The following is a 20,353-nucleotide window of genomic DNA, read 5'->3' as shown; positions in this document are numbered from 1 at the left end:
ATCTCTATGAGCTGCATGGCCTACGTCTGCTGCTATATCTTACGGTCTAGGTCAGCTTTCTATAAGAGCAATTCACTCCTCGTCCTTGACCCCATGGCCCTGAGCATATTCCCCATTAAGATAATGAAGCTGTTCTCTTTCGAAATCCACAACTCAGTTTACTTGTGTCATGCTGTCAAGCAGTGCATTCCAGATACAAACCACTCGCTATAAAAGATGTTTTTCCACATGTTGCCATTCTTCTTCTGCTGATCATCTTAAATCAATATTGCCTTGTTCTGTTCCCTCCAGATATTGGGACAGTTTGTTTCTATCAAAGTCTCTCATAATTTTGAAGATTTCTATCAAATCTCCTCTGAAACCTCTCCTCCAAGGTGAATACTGGAATGTTGGATGAAGGAGCTGGAGTAGGCTGTTCAGTCCATGGTGCCTTTTCCCCAATGACTAACATCTTGACTTTGATCTTAGTTCCACTTTCCTGTCTCTTGCCACCATGTAATCAGTGATTCCCTTGTCCATGAAAGAAACCATCTAATTCAGTCTTGATTACACACACTGGTTCTGCCACCACCGTTTGCTTGAAAAGAGAATAGACTCTTGACCTGCTGAGAGAAAAACATCACTTATTTTCACCTTAAAAGGGAGAAGTCTTATTCTTAAATCAAGTCTCCTAGTTCTACTCTTTCCCCCGCTCACCTGGAACACCATCATAGAAGAAAGCATCCTACCATTTTCCACCCTGTCAAGTCCCTTCACTATCTTGTAAGTTTTAATAAGATTACCTCTCATTCTTCTAAACTCTAATGGGTAAATCTTATGTCATAAGATGAGCCTTTCATCCCAGGAATAATTTGAGTGAACATCCTTTGAACTGTTTCTAATGCAATTACAAATATGGAGAGAAAATATTATGCTATGCTTAAGATGTGGTCTCACCAATTCTATATACATCTGCAGTTAAATCTCTGTATTCTTAACTTCGATTATCCTCACAATAATTATCAGCACTCCAATTGCCTTTCACGTACTGGTAAACTAACATTTTATGATTCAAGTACCAGGTTTCTCTGAGTCCTGCAATGTCTCTCTGTTTTAACAGCATTCTGCTTTTCAGTTCACATTTTCCTACAGCTCACTCCATCTGCTAATTATTGGACTTCTCTCGTGACCTATCAATATCCCTTTGCGGACACTATTTTCTCTTGATAATTTATTTCTTTACCTTTTATACTTGCTTGCTGTTTCATCCAAAAAAACTTCCCATTTACAGCGCAATTTTCCTTTCAAAAAATCAAGCACATTTTGATTTTCAAAGTAACCTGCTAGAACCATCTTAACAATGAATTCTAGCAATTCCCCTGTGACAGATATTAGGCTAACTGACGTGTAATGTTTTGCTTTCTGTCTCCTTCTTTTCTTGAATTAAAATACCAAGTTAGCTATTTTCCAATCCACTTGAACCCTTCCAGAATCTAAAGAATTTCAGTAGATAAAACCAACACTATCACTATATAAGCAGCTATTTGTTTCAAAATCCTAAGATGCAGACCATTCTACAACCCTCTTCAGTTTATCTGTATAACTAAGGTCCTTATCCCTACAACCAACCTTGTGAATCTTTTCTGCACATTGTCTAATGCTTTCACATTTTTCCCGAAGTGTAATGCCTAGAACTGGACGCAATACAACAACTGAGGTAAGTTCAATGTATTATACAGAGTGGACATTTGCCACAATCCTGTTTGACGGATATTGATTTTTTTTCCACTTCTGCATTGGTAGTTGTACTTCAGCTGTCTGGGCCCCAATCTCTGGAATTCCTTTCCTAATCCAATCTGCCTCTTTACTGTGCTCTCTTACTTTACAACAGTTTTTATTTGTTGTTTTGTCTGAAGTTTGTTTGATCACGTTCCTATGCAGTGCTTTGGGTTGGTTTACAATGTTAAATATGCTTTACTGATTCAAGATGTAATAGAATTAAATTGTTTAGAACATCTAACTTGTATAAGTCTTTAATAAGCCTTGTATAACTGTTCTCTCTGCTGGTCATACTATCCTCAAGTTTTCAGAGTTCTTTTGTTAAGTCAAACAAAATACATAATAACTGTTTTAGATTAACTCTGCTTTTGCTGCCAGAGATTGAAGAATGATAAATCTGTTTGTTAAACTAATAGGGCAGGAAATAGACAATATTTCCAATGAATCAAAGCTCATCAATTTGATCTAAAAATGCCTGGTTCACTCATCACTGGCAACAGAACCTTCAATCGTCTGACCATTTGTTTGAAATTTCCTCCCTTAACCTTTCAATCTCTCCCAAATCCCTTTCTGCCTTTGAAGAACCTTCTCAAATCCCCATCCAGTTGGCTACATATTCATTAGGAGAAAGTGAGGCCTGCAGATGCTGGATATCAGAATCGAGAGTGTGGTGCTGGAAATGCACAGCAGGTCAGGCAGAATCCGAGGAACAGGAGAGTCGACGATTAAGGCAGGAGCCCTTCGTTAGGGAAAATTCATTACCCCTTCCTTGCTCAACAGACAATTTTCTGATGTTTATCTGTAAGCAATTTGGAATGTTCCTTACAATGAAGGACCAATTGAAACACAAGTGTTATTTAGTAAACCTATTGAATATTCCTAGAATCCCTATAAGTGTAAAAGCAGGCCATCCGTCCAATCGAGTTCACACTGACCCTATGAAGAGCATCCCACCCAGACCCACCCCCTTGCCCAATAACTGTTACCCTGCACATCTCATAAGGGATCCACCTATATTCGCTGTATAACCCTGGACACTATATGGGCAATTTAGCATGGCCAATCCACCTGACCTGAATATCTTTGGATTGTGGGAGAAAACCAAACCACCCAGAAAACCCACATAGACATGAGGAAAATGTGCAAATTCCACATACAGTTGCCCAAGGCTGGAATTGAACCTGGGTCCCTGCTGATGTAAGAAAGCTGTGCTAACCACTGAGCTATCATGTTGCCATGTTTGTTTTCTTGAAAATATATTTTTATCATTACTCTTCTGGTGTTTTAGTTCAGAATTTTTTTATGCTTTGTAATTTAAACTTTCTAAGTACATAAACATAGGACAAGGTTCGCACCATTTTCAACGTAGAGTGATAATTATCAAAGGATTGTTTCTTATCCTAAATGCTCAATAAAAATGCTGATTGATCTCTTGTTTGCAGTTGATGCGAACTGACATTTATCAGATAGACCCTCCACTCTTGCAGTATCCAGACTGGAAAGGGCATGAGTTGTAAGTATTGAGTAATTTTACTATGCTGTTTGTTGATTTTTGGACCACTTCCTTCTCATAGTTTTCATATCAACCTTGGCTCAATAATTATGCAGTCATGTCTGAGTCAAAAGGATGTAGGTTTGAGCCCAAGTGAAGGATGTGTTCATGGCATTAGGATTAGTGAAATTATGACAAATAATGACAAAATATGCTTGTTTGAAATGCCATGCTTCAGATTAGACATTAAACAAAGGTCGCTTTGCTGCATGTATAGAAGATTGTGCCATAATTTAAAGGACACAGAATTTCTCAACAAACACTGTCAAAGAAGAAAAGGCAATTTATTTTTGTTTATGGGTCATAGCTATGTGCACTTTGGCTGCCACATTTACAAAAAATAAACGATGATTGTTTGTTATCTGCAATGCAATTTTAGCTGTGGGCTAAAGTTATAAAAAAAATCTTAGAAACAAACCCTGAAGTTGTTTTCAGAGAAACAAATGCTTTCTTAAACTCAAAGTATTAACCAAACTTTTCTTTCTGCAGGTGCTGCCAGATTTGCTGAGTTTTTCCAGCACTCTGTTTTATTTCAGATTTCTAGCATCTGCAGTATTATGCTTCCATTCAAAACTATTTAGATTCTAAAAGATCAAGTTGTGCCACTTGAAGGACAGTTATGGCAGTGCACTGATTTGAAGCTGTTCAACACTATCCATAGACTTCAATATGTGGGCTCCTTTTCTGTAGGAATCAGTCTTATATTGTTAGCCCAAAACTTCCACTATTGGGATAATGAAAAATTGGATGCAAATTAGGAGATGAACATTGGGATGTCACAGAGGTCCTGATAACTGTGTAGAAATTGTCTGGGGAATTGCTTGGGGGGTGGTGTGGGCAGCATGGTGGCTCAGTGGTTAGCACTGCTGCCTCACAGTGCCAGGGACCCGGGTTCAATTCCAGACTCTGGCAACTGTCTGCATGGGGTTTGCACCTTCTGCCTCTGTCTGTGCAGGTTTCCTCTGGGTACTCAGATTTCCTTGTACTGTCCAAGGATGTGCGGATTAAGTTGTAGGCAATACTAATTGTACATAGGGTCTAGGGATGTGCAGGTTAGGTGGATTGGCTGTGGGAATGCAGGGTTATGGGTTGGGTCTGGGTGGAATGCTCATCAGAGGGTCGATGTGGATTTGATGAGCTGAATGGCAGCTTCCACAATGTAGGGATTCTGTGATGAAGTCACATCTGCTGTGGGCTGATTTCAGTGTCAAAGATTTGCCCTAGCTACTTGTAACTCATCCTGAATACTTTACACTAGTTAATATCTGGTTTGACTCAGCCTGGATGGCTGACCTGACCATCTTCTAATGCAACGAGATCTGATCCAGCTATTCCTCTGACCCAAGCAGACCACTGCAATTTGACTTATCCATTATAACCACCCTCTCAATGTGACCCAGTTACCAACCTGCCCAATCCATCTATCCACCGACTTCTTCTGTCACTATATCACTCATTAGGGATGCCAAGAGACGATATCAAACTAAGCTCGAGTCCCAGACTAACTACGTAGAGACCTGTTATTTGTGGCAAGGTTTACATGACATAACTGGCTACAAGGCAGAGTTGAATAGAATCGTGGGCAACAGTACTTCCTTACCCGATGAGTTCATTGCATCCTACACTTGCTTGAACGGAAGGACAGTGAATCGATGTCACTCGTCTCAACAGCTTTGGATGCACCTGTGCCCTCAGTCACTTCTGCAGGCATTAGATTGGCTGCCTTAAGGGCACACCCATGGAAAGCAACCAATCCAGATGCAGTCCCCAAACATGTGCTCAGATTCTGCGTGGACCAGCTGACAGGATTATTCACACACATCTTTAATTTCTCCTTACTAAGATCTGAAGTTCCCACCTACTTCAAGAAGACCACCACTATCCCAATGCCCAAGAAAAATCATGCAATGTGTCTCAGTGGCTTTGACATCCATTGTCATGAAGTGCTTTGAGAGGTTGGTCATGGCTCATATCAACTCCAGCTTTTCGGATTGCCAAATTTCTTTGCAATTCACCTACCAGCGCAATAGGTCTACGGCAGATACTATCTCCCTGGAACTCATCCCTAAAACTGGGCATCAAGGAAACCTACATCAGGCTCCTATTTATTGACTGCAGCTCCGTCTTCAACACAATAATTCCAAAACAAACTCACCACCAGACTCCAAGACCTAGGTTTGTAAACAGATTCAAGAACAGCTTCTTTCTTGCTGTTATCAGACTTTTGTGTTAATGTTGATCACTGACTGCACCTTCTCGGCAGCTGTAACATTGTATCCTGCACTCTGTTCTGTTACCCTGAAGCACTTGTATAATATGATGTGCCCGTAAATCGCGTAAGACAACACCTTTATGTGTACCAAGGTACAGTGAATAGTCATAAAACAAATCAAATCGAAGTCACTTGCTGGAACAGCTGTGATCTGAAAATGCCAGTTATAGTCAGTTCTGCAATAACACGTTTCTTTAACTCAAATTGGCTTTAACGCGATTGAAGAATTTAGACCATTATTTATAGAATGCAAACTTCCCTTACCTGTATTGACTATATTCTGGCCCCATTCATTTAAATGGCGTGGCTATTATGCGATTTTCTTATAAAATGAGATTGCATGAGAACGGAAATATCACTTTATATCAGAACTGACTACTGTTGTGAAAAGGGGCATTTCCTATCTTTGTCCATCAATTCATGTGCTTGAAAGATTATGTGCTGACCCATTGGAAATCTCAGCAAAACAAAAACCAAATATGTTGGGTCACAGAAATCTGTTGTGTTTAGTGTCTGATGCTGAATAGAAGATATGGCGTTATTTTTTAATTGCGATGTAATATGTTTTTGAATCAAAACTCAGGTCTCTTACCAATTCAGAGCTTTAAAGTTTGATTAATCTGTGCAGATTTGTAGAAAGTGGCTACAATTAATTGCAAACACTTTTAATACTTCTTCATGATCATACATACTTTGGAAACTCAGCATTGAGTTTTTCCATGTCCCTGCTTCTGCTGTTTCCTAGGTCCAGTACAAGAGATTGAGCCACTTAAGGCCATTCCTAATTTCCCCTCTGTAGTCTGCCTCTCCACCTCTTCACTGCTCCTTTAAAAGTTCTTCTGCAAAACCAAGCTTTTAGTCCCCCTTGGACTATTTCTTTTGGCATGCATTCATGATTGTTGCATCTTTGTAAAATGCCCTAAAGTATTTTTCGGTATTAAAGGTGCACTGGAAAGGCAGATTATTTATAAAATGAGGAGGTGACAGCTGCTGGATTGTTGATTCAGAGATGTGGTCATGTTTTGGAGACCTGGATTTGACCCCCACTATGGCAGATATTCAAATTCAGTGGAAATCTAGAATTACAAATCTCTTGATGACCATGAACCCATTGTCGATTGTCAGAAAAAAAAATCTGGTTCACAAATGTCCTTTAGGGAAGGAAACTGCCATCTTTACCTGGTCTGGCCTACAAGTGACTTCAGATCCACGGCAATGTGGTTGATTCTCCACTGCCCTCTGGGCACTTAGGGTTGGACAATAGATGCTGTCCTAGCCAGTGATGCCCTCATCCTGTGAATGAATAAAAAAAATTTCAAATTTTTTGCCGTCATTGTTGGATGATCTCCAACTTTTAAGTCCTCCCAGTAATAAAATAGAATGATAGACAATGCTGCATTTTGGAGATGTTGAAAAATTGAAAAAGGAAAAGTGGAGAATAACTCACCTGATCCTCACCTCCACATCCAGATACATGTCCGAAGAATGGTGGAATACTCCACTTTCCTGAATGAGTGGAATTGCCACAAGGCTCAGGAAACTCAACACCATCCAAGATAAAGCAGCCTACCTGTTGGAGAGAAACATTCATTCCTCCACTTTTAGATCATGATGGTTACAGTGTACTGCATTCACAACTGCTTTGCAGAAACTTGCTAAAGCTTCATGAACAGTTCCTTCCAAACTTGCACCATCTACCATCTAATCTTAAATTAGTACTTTATAATACTGCGATGCTTATGTTTTCTCTCTCAGAAATGTCTTTCTATTTTTGTTTTGATTCACTTTCGATCTGTGAATTTGTGTATTGAGAGAAAAATATCCAACAGAAGAATTGAAAATATTTGTTCTTCTCTACCTCAGTCTTCGTGTGCAAGTGGGAAAGTTTTTGACAAAGTACTGTAAGGCACCAGTGCTCCTCAAGCCTGAGAACGTGAGTATTTATAAGTAAAGAATAGCTGTGAATATTTAACTGTTCAGGTTTTGCATACTCATTATTCCTAATTATGTGAATTCAAAATCTTTGTCCTTGTTCACAACATTGTGTCTTCCTACTATTGCTGTCTCTTCATTCTGCTTCATCTCCCCAACTATTAATTACTCCGCTCCCCCTTCCTCCACCATATCTCCTGCATGTAAACCCACATTTTCCTGTTTACCATCAGTTCTGAGGAAGTGTTATTAACTCTGCTTTCTCTTCACAGATGCAGCAAGACCTGCTGAGCTTTTCCAGCAATTTCTGCTTTTATTTATGATTTACAGTATCCATGAATCTTTGGGTTTTCTCAGAGAGGAAAATGGGTTTGGAATTTTTATAACTCAGCACGTCTCATTTTTTGTTAAACATAAAGAGACCTCACATGCCTTCTTTTTAAGTTGGACAGTCATTGGGCAACTCACAGGTTTGAATCCTAACTAGGTAAAAAGTGGTTATCAATGTTTACAAATTATGGAGCTCATCCTGACTTTCAACATGAAATGAATGGCTGAATTGCCGCCATCCCCGGATAACAGAATATATGCCTTTCAAATGCCATGCAACAATGGAAGTACTGAACTTCAGCTTCTACTTGACTTTTTAACCCCAATATGCTAAGTATTGAGCCTGACTATAGATGTGTCTATTATAGCTGGCTTTTGGGAAACCATTTCAATAATAGCAGCTTACATTTATGCAGTACCTTTGTGAGAAGAACATTGCAACAAACTTCACAGACAAGTACAATGCAAGGAAAATATTTGTTTAACTAGGAAGGAAGAGATCCCCATCTATAAGTCTGAATCTGAATGGCTCAGGTCCATTCTTGTCCCATTGGAGTTGGCTAATCAACCACTAGTTGATTATTTGGGTTGACAACTGTCACTCTCCACCAACATCCTAATCTTTAAAACAAATATCACTGCCCCTAAATGTTCTCCTATTGGCATTTTTTCTACTTCGACCATTTTATTCCCAAGAGCCATGTCGAGCAGCACCTCCATTTTCTGTTGTACTGGACACAGACTGCGATAAGAAATTATTTTGAATACAATATAAGAGTGCCTGTTCCTTTCCATCCTTAACACTATGATTATCTTAATCTATATTCATTTAAAGTCCTCCATTAGAACTCTCTGCAATTTTCTTGCAGATTTGTTCCCCTTCATCATTCCCACTAGTTGATGATCTATAGGGTACAGTGAACAATGTGATTGTGCCTTTTTCTTCCTTAACTGCAGCTAAGTTGGTTTTGTCCTTGAACCCTCTGGATAGTCTTATTTCTCCTGCACTACAATGTTCTCCTTAACCAACATCACCATCCTTCCTCCATGTTTTTCCTTTTTTCTCTTTTCTGAACAACTTTATAAGCAGGAGCATCTAAGCAGTCCTGCCCTTCCTTAAGCCAGACCTTTGTCATTGCAGCAACATCATAATCCCACAAGACAATCTGTGCCTATAACTCTCCAATTTTGTTAACTGTATTCTGTGCTTTCACATACATGCCATGTAATCTTGACATTCCTCACTGATATTCTGTCCTGTTTGCCATCACACCTCTGTGAATTAATTTCACATTGCTCTTTCCCACCTCTCAGAACAAAACCTCAGCACCAGCAAAATGCTCTGCAAGGAGCTCAATCATTGTCTGTCCGGCTTATACAGGTGCTGTCTCTCCCGAAGCCACTGTCAGTGTACCAGGATTCTAGAGCCCTCCCTCCAACATTGTTCCAGCCACACAATCACCTGCCTTACTGTCCTATTTCTCTACTCACTTGTAGATAGTACTGGGAGTAACTCAGAGACTATTTATTTCGGGGCCTGCTTACAAATTTTCTGCCTAGCTGCCTAAATTCTGACTGCAGGACCACATTTCCCTTTCTACCTATGTTTTAGTGACAATGTAAACCACAGTCTCTGACTTCTCCAGAAAAAGGTTCTGCAGCTAGCCCCTGACATCCTTGAATCTAGCATCAGAGGCAACATTGCATCCTGGAGTCAGATTAATGGCAGCAGAAAAGCCTACCTTTTCCCATAACTAAATAATCTCCTTTGGTTATTGTCCCTCCATTCTTTTAGTTTTCCCGCCTTTGTAGCTGAAATGATTTTAAAGAAATAAAGATTAGAAATTTGGATTCTGAGCTGATTAGTATTTCTGGGCCTATGTGTTGAGTTCATGGCACTGCACTTTTGGAGGATGTGAAAGATTTGGGAAGGTTGCAGGAAAAAAATTATGAGAATACTTCAACATATGTCAGATATATGGATAGATTGACAGAGCCTGGAGTTGTCCTCCTTGCAGGAGAGAAGATGGAGAGGAGATTTTCGAGGTTTTCAAAATCAGAGAGATCTGGACAGAGAACACAGGGAGAAACAGTTCCCAATTGGTGAAAGGGTCAAGAACTAAAATGCCACTGATTCAAGATACTTGGCCAAAGAAACCGGCAAGCTGAGGAAAATCTGTGCATTTTGTGCACTGAGCCGTTAGGATCTGGAATGCACTGACTGAGCATGAGGTGGGAGCAAATTCAAACATAGTTTGTAAAAGGGAGTTAGATTAAAATGTGCAGTACCATGTAGGGATCGTATCTCAGGAATTGGGCTATCTCAATTGCTGTACAGAGATCAACCACAGACATAATTCACCAATGGGCTCCTCCTGTCCTTGTAAGGATTCTATGATTCAGTTAAATTTAGCTGAACCCTCGTTGAAGATTGAATATCTCAATGAATGGGTTTCTTTTGATGCCTCTGAGTAACATTAATGTGAATCATCGATTAAAAACTAGATGCCTGTCTAAATAGTAGGAGTGGGTGTCTTAGCAATGTGAGTGACACATTTCTGTGAATCAGTGATTTGATTTCTTTATATATAATGATGGATATTTTATACAATTGAAGATGAAAATTACTTTAAATGATAAGGCCATCTTTCCTCTTCCCAAAATTCTACTAGTTCGTAGAATGCTAATTAACCAAGTATGTTAACACATTATTTTTCCATTATTTTAGATAGTAGTGGTTAATGGTTGTGGTTCCCTGTTTTCTTCACTGTCTGCTGTGCTCTGTGACCCTGGAGGTAAGTGAAGGTTGAATCAGGGATGTTCTTTAATGAAGTGATATTTGGATTTCCTTTTGGTTTTCTGGAAATGGTATCTTAGATGTAACATTTTAAAAAAAATGCAAGAGTACTGTAAAAGTCAAATTACCCCTTCTGAGTTGCCATCATCATTTCCTTGATCCAGGTAGAGAGATAAGAGTTGAAACTTGGAAGAAACTTGCAACAAAGAGCCCTAACACAACTAAAATCAATGGGAAAGCCAAGGGAGGATAACTTTCCTTCCCAGAACATAAGAACTAGGAGCAGGAGCAAGAAATTCAGTTCCATGAGCCTGCTCCGCTATTTTACATGATCCATGGCTGATCTCATCTCAGTCTCAGCTCCACTTTCATTCCAGCTCTCCATAACACTTTAACCCTGGAGACTACTATTGTTCCAAAACCTAGGTCGGCATGGTGGTTCAGTGGTTAGCACTGCTGCCTCACAGCACCAGGGTCCCAGGTTCGATTCCAGCCTCGGGTGACTGTGCAAACTCCACACTCCCTATGTCTGCGTGGGTGCTCCAGTTTCCACCCACAGTCACACAGATGAATTGGCCATGCTCAATTGCCCATAGTGATAGGTGCATTAGTTAGAGGAAAATGGGCCTGGATGGGTTACTCTTCGGAGGGTCGGTGTGGACTTGTTGGGCCAGAGGACCTGTTTCCACACTGTAGGGAATCTAATCTAATCTAGCTTGATCAGGTAAATCAAGGCCATTGTTAAGGCTGTGGTTACTACTCTGATGGGTGGCTTGCCTCCTGACCTCTTGATTCTTGCCATCTCCATGACTCAAATCTAAAGTGTAATGGCATATTCTCTGCTGACCTGGATGGGTGAAACCCAATAATATCTTAAAAGCTCAGTGTCATTTGACACCATGTAGACTGTAAATGTTAGATATCATGGAGAGAAAGACCTCTCACTATGATAATCAATGTGAGACAGAGATTACTGTAGTCCATCTCACTCAGGGTATTGACAAATTCTGACCTCGAGGTACACATTCACATTTCTTAATAAGTCAAGGACCCTATTAAGTATACCACAGAAATGCAAAGTTAATACCTAATAATGGCAATTATTAGATAGCATAGAAACATAGCAGCAGGAGGCCATTCGCCCCTTCAAGCCGGCTCCACCATTCATCGCAATCATGGCTGATCATCCATATCAGTAGCCTAATCCTGCTTTTCCCCATAATCTTTGAAACCATTTGCACCAAGTGCTTTATCTAGCCGCTTCTTCAATACATTCCTGTAGTAACAAATTCCACAGGTTCATCACTCTTTGGGTGAAGAAATGTCTCCTCATCTTAGTCCTAAACGACATAACCCAAATCCTCAGACAGTGACCCCTGGTTCTGGACACATCCACCAACAGGAATATCCTACCTGCAGCTACCCTGTCTCATCCTGTTAGAATTTTATAAGTCTCTATGAGTGCCCCACCCTGATTCGTCTGGACTCCAGCAAAAATAATCCTAACCTAATTAATCTCTCCTCATACGTCAGTCCTGCGATCCCTGGAATCATTCCTACTGATTCCTGAAGATAGGCTCATGCCCGAAATGTTGATTCTCCTGCTCCTTGGATGCTGCCTGACCTGCTGTGCTTTTCCAGCAACACATTTTCAGCATCCCTGGAATCAGCCTGGTAAACCTTCACTGTACTCCCTTGAGAATAAGAGCATCTTTCTCAGAAAGGGAGACCTAAACTAATCATAATATTCTAGATGTGGTCTCGCCAAAATCCCATATAACTGCAATGACACATCCCTGCTCCTGTACTCGAAACCTCTGGCAATGAAGGCTAACAAACCCTTTACTTTCTTTATCACCGCCTGCGCCTACATGCTTACCTTCACCAACTGGTGTACATGGACACTCCCCTCTCCTAATTTACAGCCATTCAGGTAGTAATCTGCCTTCTTGTTTTTGCTTCCAAAGTGAATAACCACGTGTTTATCCATATTATATTACATCTGCCATTGATTTGACCATTATCTAACCTTTCCAGATCATGCTAAAATATCTCTACATCCTTGTCATAGTTTACCCAGCACAAGGGGGGACTCAACTCTGACTCTCTGCTTTGAGTTGTCTGGGGCACAGTCTTCTCTTTTGTTCTGTATTCTGTTGACCATAATCTATATGTCGTCTTGTTTTCTCAACAATGTTCTGTAATTCTTTATCTTCCATCCCAGTGAAATCCTAACACTGTTATTAGGCCATAGATTTGTCCTGGTCAATATGATTGAGATCAAGTTGAGGTAATCGATAGTTCATGGATTCTCTATGCTCTGACAGATAGATGTTTTCTGAAGGTTCTAAGATTTTTGCTTCTGATAATAGCTCAATGTCTGTACAATTGCAGTTTCAGCATTCATCTTATCTTTTACATTCTGCAAGCAATTCTGTAGTCTCCAAACTAACCACCTTTCATTGATCTTGTGCAAAGGTTTTAAAATACTTATCAAAAGTATTTCAAAATTAAGCAATTTCTAGCATAAGCTATTTCACAAACACATATTCCAATAACTGACTGGTTGACATTTTTAGCAAAGCTAACACTTCTGTTTCACAATCCAGCCTTGACATTACAGCTTCTTAAGAGAGTATTCACAGAATGATTGCCATTGAACAAATATAAGCATCTATTAACCCATAACTATTTGAGCAATAATCCTAGTTTTCCCCACTGAGCTGTAGTTACAGTTATACCAAATATTGGATACACTGTAGTAACCCATTAAGGGGACTGTCTGTTAGCCACATGACCTCTGTCACTGAGAAAGACAAGAAAAGGAATGTCTTAGGAACAACATCACCTCCCGGTTTCTCTCCAAGCTCTGCAGTATTCTAATTCGTACCTCTTCCACTGTAGTTTCATCATTGTTGATTGATTGCTGTCCTGTAATTTGCTATTTATTTTCAGAGCATGAATTAAGGAGATGCCCCACTGCAATATTTTGTAAGGCAACTAAGCATTGTCAATTTTGAGGCCATGCTAGCATTGTCTGGATCCCAAGAACAATTCCAAAAATAATCTTATTTCTGCAAGTTTGGGGAATATCTTAAGCAAATAATACTATATTCATTATTTTAGGAAATGAATACAATTTTAATTTTTGGTTTATGCTTATTTGTTATCATTGGCACTAAATCCTCTCTTACTCCCAACCTTGATCCTTGGTGCTGGAATGTAGATCACGAGTAGCCTATTCATGACTAGTTGATTGCAACATTTATACTAGCAAACAGAGTGTTGATTCAGCAAGGACATAATGTTAACTTCTGTCTTTCGACCATGTGTCATTTAATTATTAAATTAATTATACTGCCTGGTTTTCCTTCTGTTTTGGCAGATACAATTCTACTATCTTCTCCATACTATGGTGTTATCAAGGATGATATATTTTTCTACAGCGCAGTTAAACCATTACTTGTGGATTTGGAGAGCAAAGTAAGGAGATTGCACAAAAACAATAGCTTCATAATCTGTTGTTTGTTTTGCTTCATCATACTGTACTTCAGTTCAGTGAATGAGGACTAAACAATGGAGTAACCCAAAGAGTAGTCTCTATCATTAGTTGTCTCTGACTTATGTCCTGAACAATGATGTATTCGGAATTTAACATATGTAAGATATCGTTTTGTTCTAAACATGTTGGATTTTTATTTCCATATCACTAGTGCATTGTTGAACATGATCAGGACAAGTGTGTAGTTACTTACCAGTGGTTCATTGTATTACAAAACTACCCTTTCACCTCGATATTTTCATGTTCAGGCAAAGTGTCTGTTTGGCTGAAGCACTTCTGAAACTTTGAAGTGGCCGGTCTGTTTTTTTAAATTGTCCCCTTAATCAAGGAATTATGGATGGCGGTTGAGTGAGTTATACTGGTTGGGTTTTGTTGATGCTGTAATGTGTGATTATGTGTGTTAACTTGCAAAAATACTGCACCTTCATAGTCAATCTCAAAGAACATTAGAAATTTGCAACATGGAGATTTGAATCTAATTCTTGCAGTGAACTTTGATGTTTTTGTTTTAGGTGACCGAGGGAGATACACGTCCATTTCAATTAACAGTAGGGAAGCTTGAAAAAGTAATGCAGATTGCAAAGCTACAGGTGTGTGGATGGTTCAGAAATTTTGATTCTTTACAATTTATTTATCTTTATTTTTATGTTGTTTAGATTTCTATGTTAGTTTCAGACAATGAGATTAATTGATCAAAATTCTGTACACAATTTTAAAAAAGAAATTGTACATTCTGCAGAGATTATGTAACGTGTATCTTTAGTTGACCAATTCATGCCGTTTTTCTAATACTGAACAAATAACACATTGAGTCAAAGGGTTGTTATGTGTAGATAGTAACCCAAGGTTGGGATCAAACCCAAGTTTCTCGCGCTGTAAAGAATAACATAGCTGAGGATGTTTAGTCTTTCTTGTTAAGTACATAGTCCTTTTTTTTATATAATGTTTGCAAATTATTTTTGAAGCTCCTTGAGTTTTGATATCCATTTTGCAGTACAGCAATCAATATGGGCTAGGCAAGGTTATGTACAGGCTCAATTTAACTTCTGTACTTGCTAATTCAATCAAGCTGGAAATGAATCTTGATGCTTACCTTTTTTTTTAGCACTGTGTTCAAAGTGAATCTATAATGGACACCAAAATATCCTAGCAATAGTTCCTGAAGAACCTTTTATTGCAATATGCCAGAAGATTCTTTATTTTGCTCATTTTGCCATCTTATACACATCATTCCTTGCTATCTGAGTGTAGTTCACCTTCAGTCGTTATTGCCCTTCCAATATACTCAGGCATTAACTCAGTCTCCATTTCTCCTTTACTGTTAATTTAATCTGTTCAGCGAGAAGATTCTGCTTTTAAAAATGTCAGCGTAAAGTATGAGAATCTGTTTCCCATGTTTTCAGGTTAACATGTTCTGTACAATGAGCTGAATAGTCACTGTTTGCAAAATACCTTGCCTTTCAGTCCTCTCTTTATTCAGCGTCAACTCCAGTGGGTTTTTTTGAAGTTTACAAAGTCAATATTTAATACTGCCTCAGCACACTGTTTGCTTCAACTGCATTATGCTGGTGTTTTCTAATTGACTAACAACTTTTCAACATTTCTTTTCAATCTCCAGTCAGTCGTTTTGGCTTCAGTGGAATAGTAACACTTGGTATTCTGAACGGAAAACTTCCATTGGTTTACAACTGTTGAATGATTGCTAGACCAGAGGGCTAGTCCCTAAGTATAGCGAATGAGGCAGTTGAGAAAAAAATAAAAATTAAATACAGAAATCATAATTTTGCACATAGATGACTTACCTCAGAACTTTGTAAAGGAATAGTTCAGTGCTCTTAACCTATTTCCAGAATAGGATTTTGAATTACTTTGTACATCCATCCTTCAATGTCGGTCCAAGTGAAATCTTTAAAAATTGAATGACTGACTGACTGTAGTTGTTGGAGTTTGATGAATCTATAAAGCTACATAAAAGTCTACATCCTAAAGCCTGGAATTCTTTCTATAAGTCTTTCCTCTTCCTTAACCATCTCTCTTCCTTTATGAGATTCCTTAGGACCAAGTTTTATTTATTTGACCTAATATTTCCTAAAGGCTTAAATTATTTTAGAAGTCTACAATGATGCACCTTCAGGCAATTTACTGCATTAAAGCTGCTGCATAAATGCACACTCATGTTGATTTAATCAGAATATCTTGTGCAATTTGAGACAGGAAGGCAAGACTGTAATGTTGCACATCAGAAATGAACATGCAAGATGCAGATGCACTGACAAAAAAAAGGTCTGAACTTGATAGTTTAATCTTTGTCTATATTGTTTAAATTTTGTTTATATTAATTAGCACGACTCAGTTCTCAACAGGAAGAGTTTATGTTAATGTCAACATAATTTTAATTAAGTGTACTCCTAAAATAGATTCATCTTGATTCAATTTGCAGTTTGCTAGCACAGTACAATCCTACACATCGATGATTTTTGTGTTATCACAGGGTACCAGGGTCACGGCAATGATTCTGACAAATCCCCATAATCCCTTGGGTGATATTTATTCCGCAAAAGAAATGAAAGAGTTTCTTGAGTTTGCTAAAAGGTGAGATTTCCATTGGAATTATGTATCATAAACAATTTCCTGCCTGACCAGCAGTGAAGGTTTGTAAGGAGATGTAATGTTGTTTTTTAAATTGCTAAAATGTTTAGAAGATGGATATTGTAAATCCCCTGCAGACTTGTAGTTTGTATCAGTTTCAGGTTGTAAAGGTACATTTTATTTTCATTTAATTCTCTTAAGAAGAAATCCAAATTGCCCATTCAATGATTATGCACCATCTTCAACTTTGATTTCAAATAATTCACTTACTTTCACAAAATAAATCCAGACCCAAATATTTTGACTATTAGAACTCGTGCACTTGTTTTTTTAAACTTATTTACATGTATCTTTCTGAGAACTAAAAATATATTTTGCAGAATGTTGTAGTTTGATCTATGCTGAAAATCTGTGACAATCGCTAGAATAGTGCTTTATTACATTGTAATGTGGATTTAATAATTTTCTGCATTCCCCACGCTGCCTTTCAAATCCTGATGTGTATCAATCATTGTTGTGTGCTGATGAGCTTGATATTATTTTGAAAATTAATATCATTTTGAGCCAAGAGGTTGGTTCTGGTTCTGCCACAAGCTATGCAAATTATTAGAACAAACTCATGTTGCGTCAAGATTATTTTGTGTCAATAATTTCGTTATCTGATTTTCTGAAGCTCTGTCATATGACACCAGGTATTTGGCCATAAGGATACGGGCTGATCAGGTCTATTTTGCTTTCCCTGTCCCACCTGACACTCTTATGTAATTCCTGGACACTGATACATAGATTAACATTTTTAGAGGCCTTTAAACAATTTACTTCACCATATTTTCTAAAGATCCCCAAGATGTAGACTTCAATGAAAACAAAAATAAGGAGACAGAGAGTAAACAAGCTGCTGACATGCTGCTAATATTTTAGTAGATGCACTGGGTCCCCAAATGATCTGTAATTGTGTAATTGAAGTAACTTGTCAATATTTAAAACAAGTGCATAGTCTATTCAAGTTGTTATTGCACTGAAGGGCAAAGCAGGAACTTATCCAGTCCCCAGTCAAGATGTTCAGGAGACTCACTGCATCATTTAAACATTCTAGCTTTATTGAGTATAAAAATCAAGCCCCTTCCTTGAACTGAGATTGTTTGCACAACTTAATTCATTATGATTTCTATTTTTTTTCCCTGGTGGTGCAGATACAAATTGCATGTAATTGTGGATGAAGTGTATATGTTATCGATATTTGGTGATATGGACTCATTCCAAAGTGTTCTCAGCTTTGACAAGTGAGTATTACATCTTTAATTAACTATAATGAATAAAGTGACAATTGTTTTGTATAATTAAACAAAAATATATTGTTCATAATTTGCGGGTGTCACTGGCTGGACCAGCATTTATTGCACGTTCCTAATTGTCCAGGGGACAGTTAAGAGTTAATTAATGTGGACTTGAAGTCACATGAAGACCAGACCATTTAAGGATGGCAGATTGCCTTCTCTGAAAGACATAAGTGAACTAGATGGGATTTTGTGACAATCGACAACAATCATCATTAGGCTAGCTTTTTAATTGGAACTCAGTTTTCACTATCTGCCATGTTGCGATCTGAAGCTATGTCCCCAGAATCTTAGTATGTGGTTTTAGATTACAAGTCCCATCTGACTTCCCACATTTATATAGAAAGTCGTCATCATCATCACAATTTAGGAGACTCTAAATCAAACTATCGAGCAACTTAAATGTAGAATTTCTATTTTCCTGACTCAGAATGCACATTCCGCCCTCATCAGTTTACTTGCCTCTCTTACCCACAAATACAGAGCTTAGCTGCAGGTTGCTAGAGTCCGGGCCAAGGCTGTTAAATGTGCAAAGATGTACTGCTGGAGTAAAACTAAACCTCAAAGTCTCCCACTACCCTTTCAGGTATACTCATTTTACTCACTGGAGTATTGGTTTGTACAGTTACTGAAGCCACATAAAAATAAAAACACAACCCCAAATTAGCAAGTGTTCTTCATCAATAGCACCTTTTCTGATCTGTCCATTTAACAAGTCCACCTGATTTGCCATTTTTTTTCTGCTGTTCAATATTGGATCTTTTGAAGTTCCCTCTAGGGTGAACAATAATGTAAAAGGAATCTAATCACAGAATGTAGATTACAGCGCATAGAGGCCCTTTGGTCCTCGATGTTGCGCCGACTTGTAAAACCAATCTGAAGCCTATCTAACCTACGTTATTTCATTTTTGTCCATATGTTTATCCAATGGCCATTTAAACGCCCTTAAATTTGGCAAGCCTACTACTGTTGCAGGCAGTACGTTCCATGCACCTACTACTCTCTGAGTAAAGAAACTACCTCTGCCATCAGTCCTATATCTATCATCCCTCAATTTAAAGCTATGTCCCCTTGTGCTAGTCATCATCATCTGAGGAAAAGGGCTCTCACTGTCCACCCTATCTAATCCTCTGATTTAACTTATATGTCTCATATAAGTCACCTCTCAACCTTCTTCTCTCTAACAAAAACAGCCTTAAGTCCTTCAGCCTTTCCTGGTAGGACCTTCCTTCCATACCAGGCAACATCCTAGTAAATTTCCTCTGAACCCTTTCCCATACTTCCACATCTTTCCTATAATGCGGTGACCATGTATGCAATACTCCAAGTGCGGCTGCACCAGAGATTTGTACAGCTGCAGCATGACCTCATGGTTCCGAAACTCAGTCCCTCTACTAATAAAAGCTAACATACCATATGCCTTCTGAACAACCCTATCAACCTGGGTGGCAACTTTCAGGGATCTATGTACATGGACACCAAGATCTCCCTGCTAATCTACGCTACCAAGAATCTTACCATTAGCCCAGTACTCTACATTCCTGTTACTCTTTCCAAAATGAATTATCTCTCACTTTTCTGCATTAAACTCCATTTGCCACCTTGCATCCTGGCTCGACAGCTATCTATGTCCCTCTGTAACATACAACATCATTCAGCACTATCTACAGCTCTACCCACCTTTAGTATCATCTGCAAATGTACTAACCCATCCAAAGTTTGTGAGAAGATATGTAGCTCGGGTGCTCGTTGTTGTGGTTCTGTTCGCCGAGCTGGGAGTTTTTGTTGCAAACGTTTCGTCCCCTTTCTAGGTGACATCTTTAGTGCTTGGGAGCCTCCTGTGAAGCGCTTCTGTGCTGATTCCTCCGGCATTTATACTGGTTTGAATCTGCCGCTTCCGGTTGTCAGTTGCTGTCCGCTGCAGTGGCCGGTATATGGGGTCTAGGTCGATGTATCTGTTGATAGAATTCGTGGATGAGTGCCATGCTTCTAGGAATTCCCTGGCTGTTCTCTGTTTGGCCTGCCCTATAATAGTGGTGTTGTCCCAATCGAATTCATGTTGTTTGTCATCTGAGTGTATGGCTACTAGGGATAGCTGGTCGTGTCGTTTCGTGGCTAGTTGGTGTTCATGGATGCGGGTTGTTAGCTATCTTCCTGTTTGTCCTATGTAGTGTTTTGTGCAGTCCTTGCATGTGATTTTGTACACTACGTTGGTTTTGCTCCT

The 20,353-nt window shown here is 38.9% G+C and overlaps 1 protein-coding gene across 1 annotated transcript in view; it reads left to right on the top strand.

Annotated features, from left to right (window-relative positions):
- The window catches only part of accs (1-aminocyclopropane-1-carboxylate synthase homolog (Arabidopsis)(non-functional)), a 60,320-nt gene that overhangs the window by 20,176 nt on the left and 19,791 nt on the right, over window positions 1-20,353 (top strand). The window contains exons 6-12 of the mRNA XM_060838478.1: window positions 3,201-3,271; window positions 7,446-7,515; window positions 10,573-10,639; window positions 14,027-14,124; window positions 14,716-14,793; window positions 16,695-16,795; window positions 17,986-18,075. Of these exons, the coding sequence (XP_060694461.1) occupies window positions 3,201-3,271; window positions 7,446-7,515; window positions 10,573-10,639; window positions 14,027-14,124; window positions 14,716-14,793; window positions 16,695-16,795; window positions 17,986-18,075 (575 nt within the window). The remainder of the gene's footprint in view (window positions 1-3,200; window positions 3,272-7,445; window positions 7,516-10,572; window positions 10,640-14,026; window positions 14,125-14,715; window positions 14,794-16,694; window positions 16,796-17,985; window positions 18,076-20,353) is intronic.

This window comes from Hemiscyllium ocellatum, chromosome 18 (assembly GCF_020745735.1).
Source record: "Hemiscyllium ocellatum isolate sHemOce1 chromosome 18, sHemOce1.pat.X.cur, whole genome shotgun sequence".
Taxonomy (NCBI): Eukaryota; Metazoa; Chordata; class Chondrichthyes; order Orectolobiformes; family Hemiscylliidae; genus Hemiscyllium; species Hemiscyllium ocellatum.
Note: the sequence above shows the minus strand (reverse complement) of the source record. Positions and strands in the feature narration are given on the sequence as shown.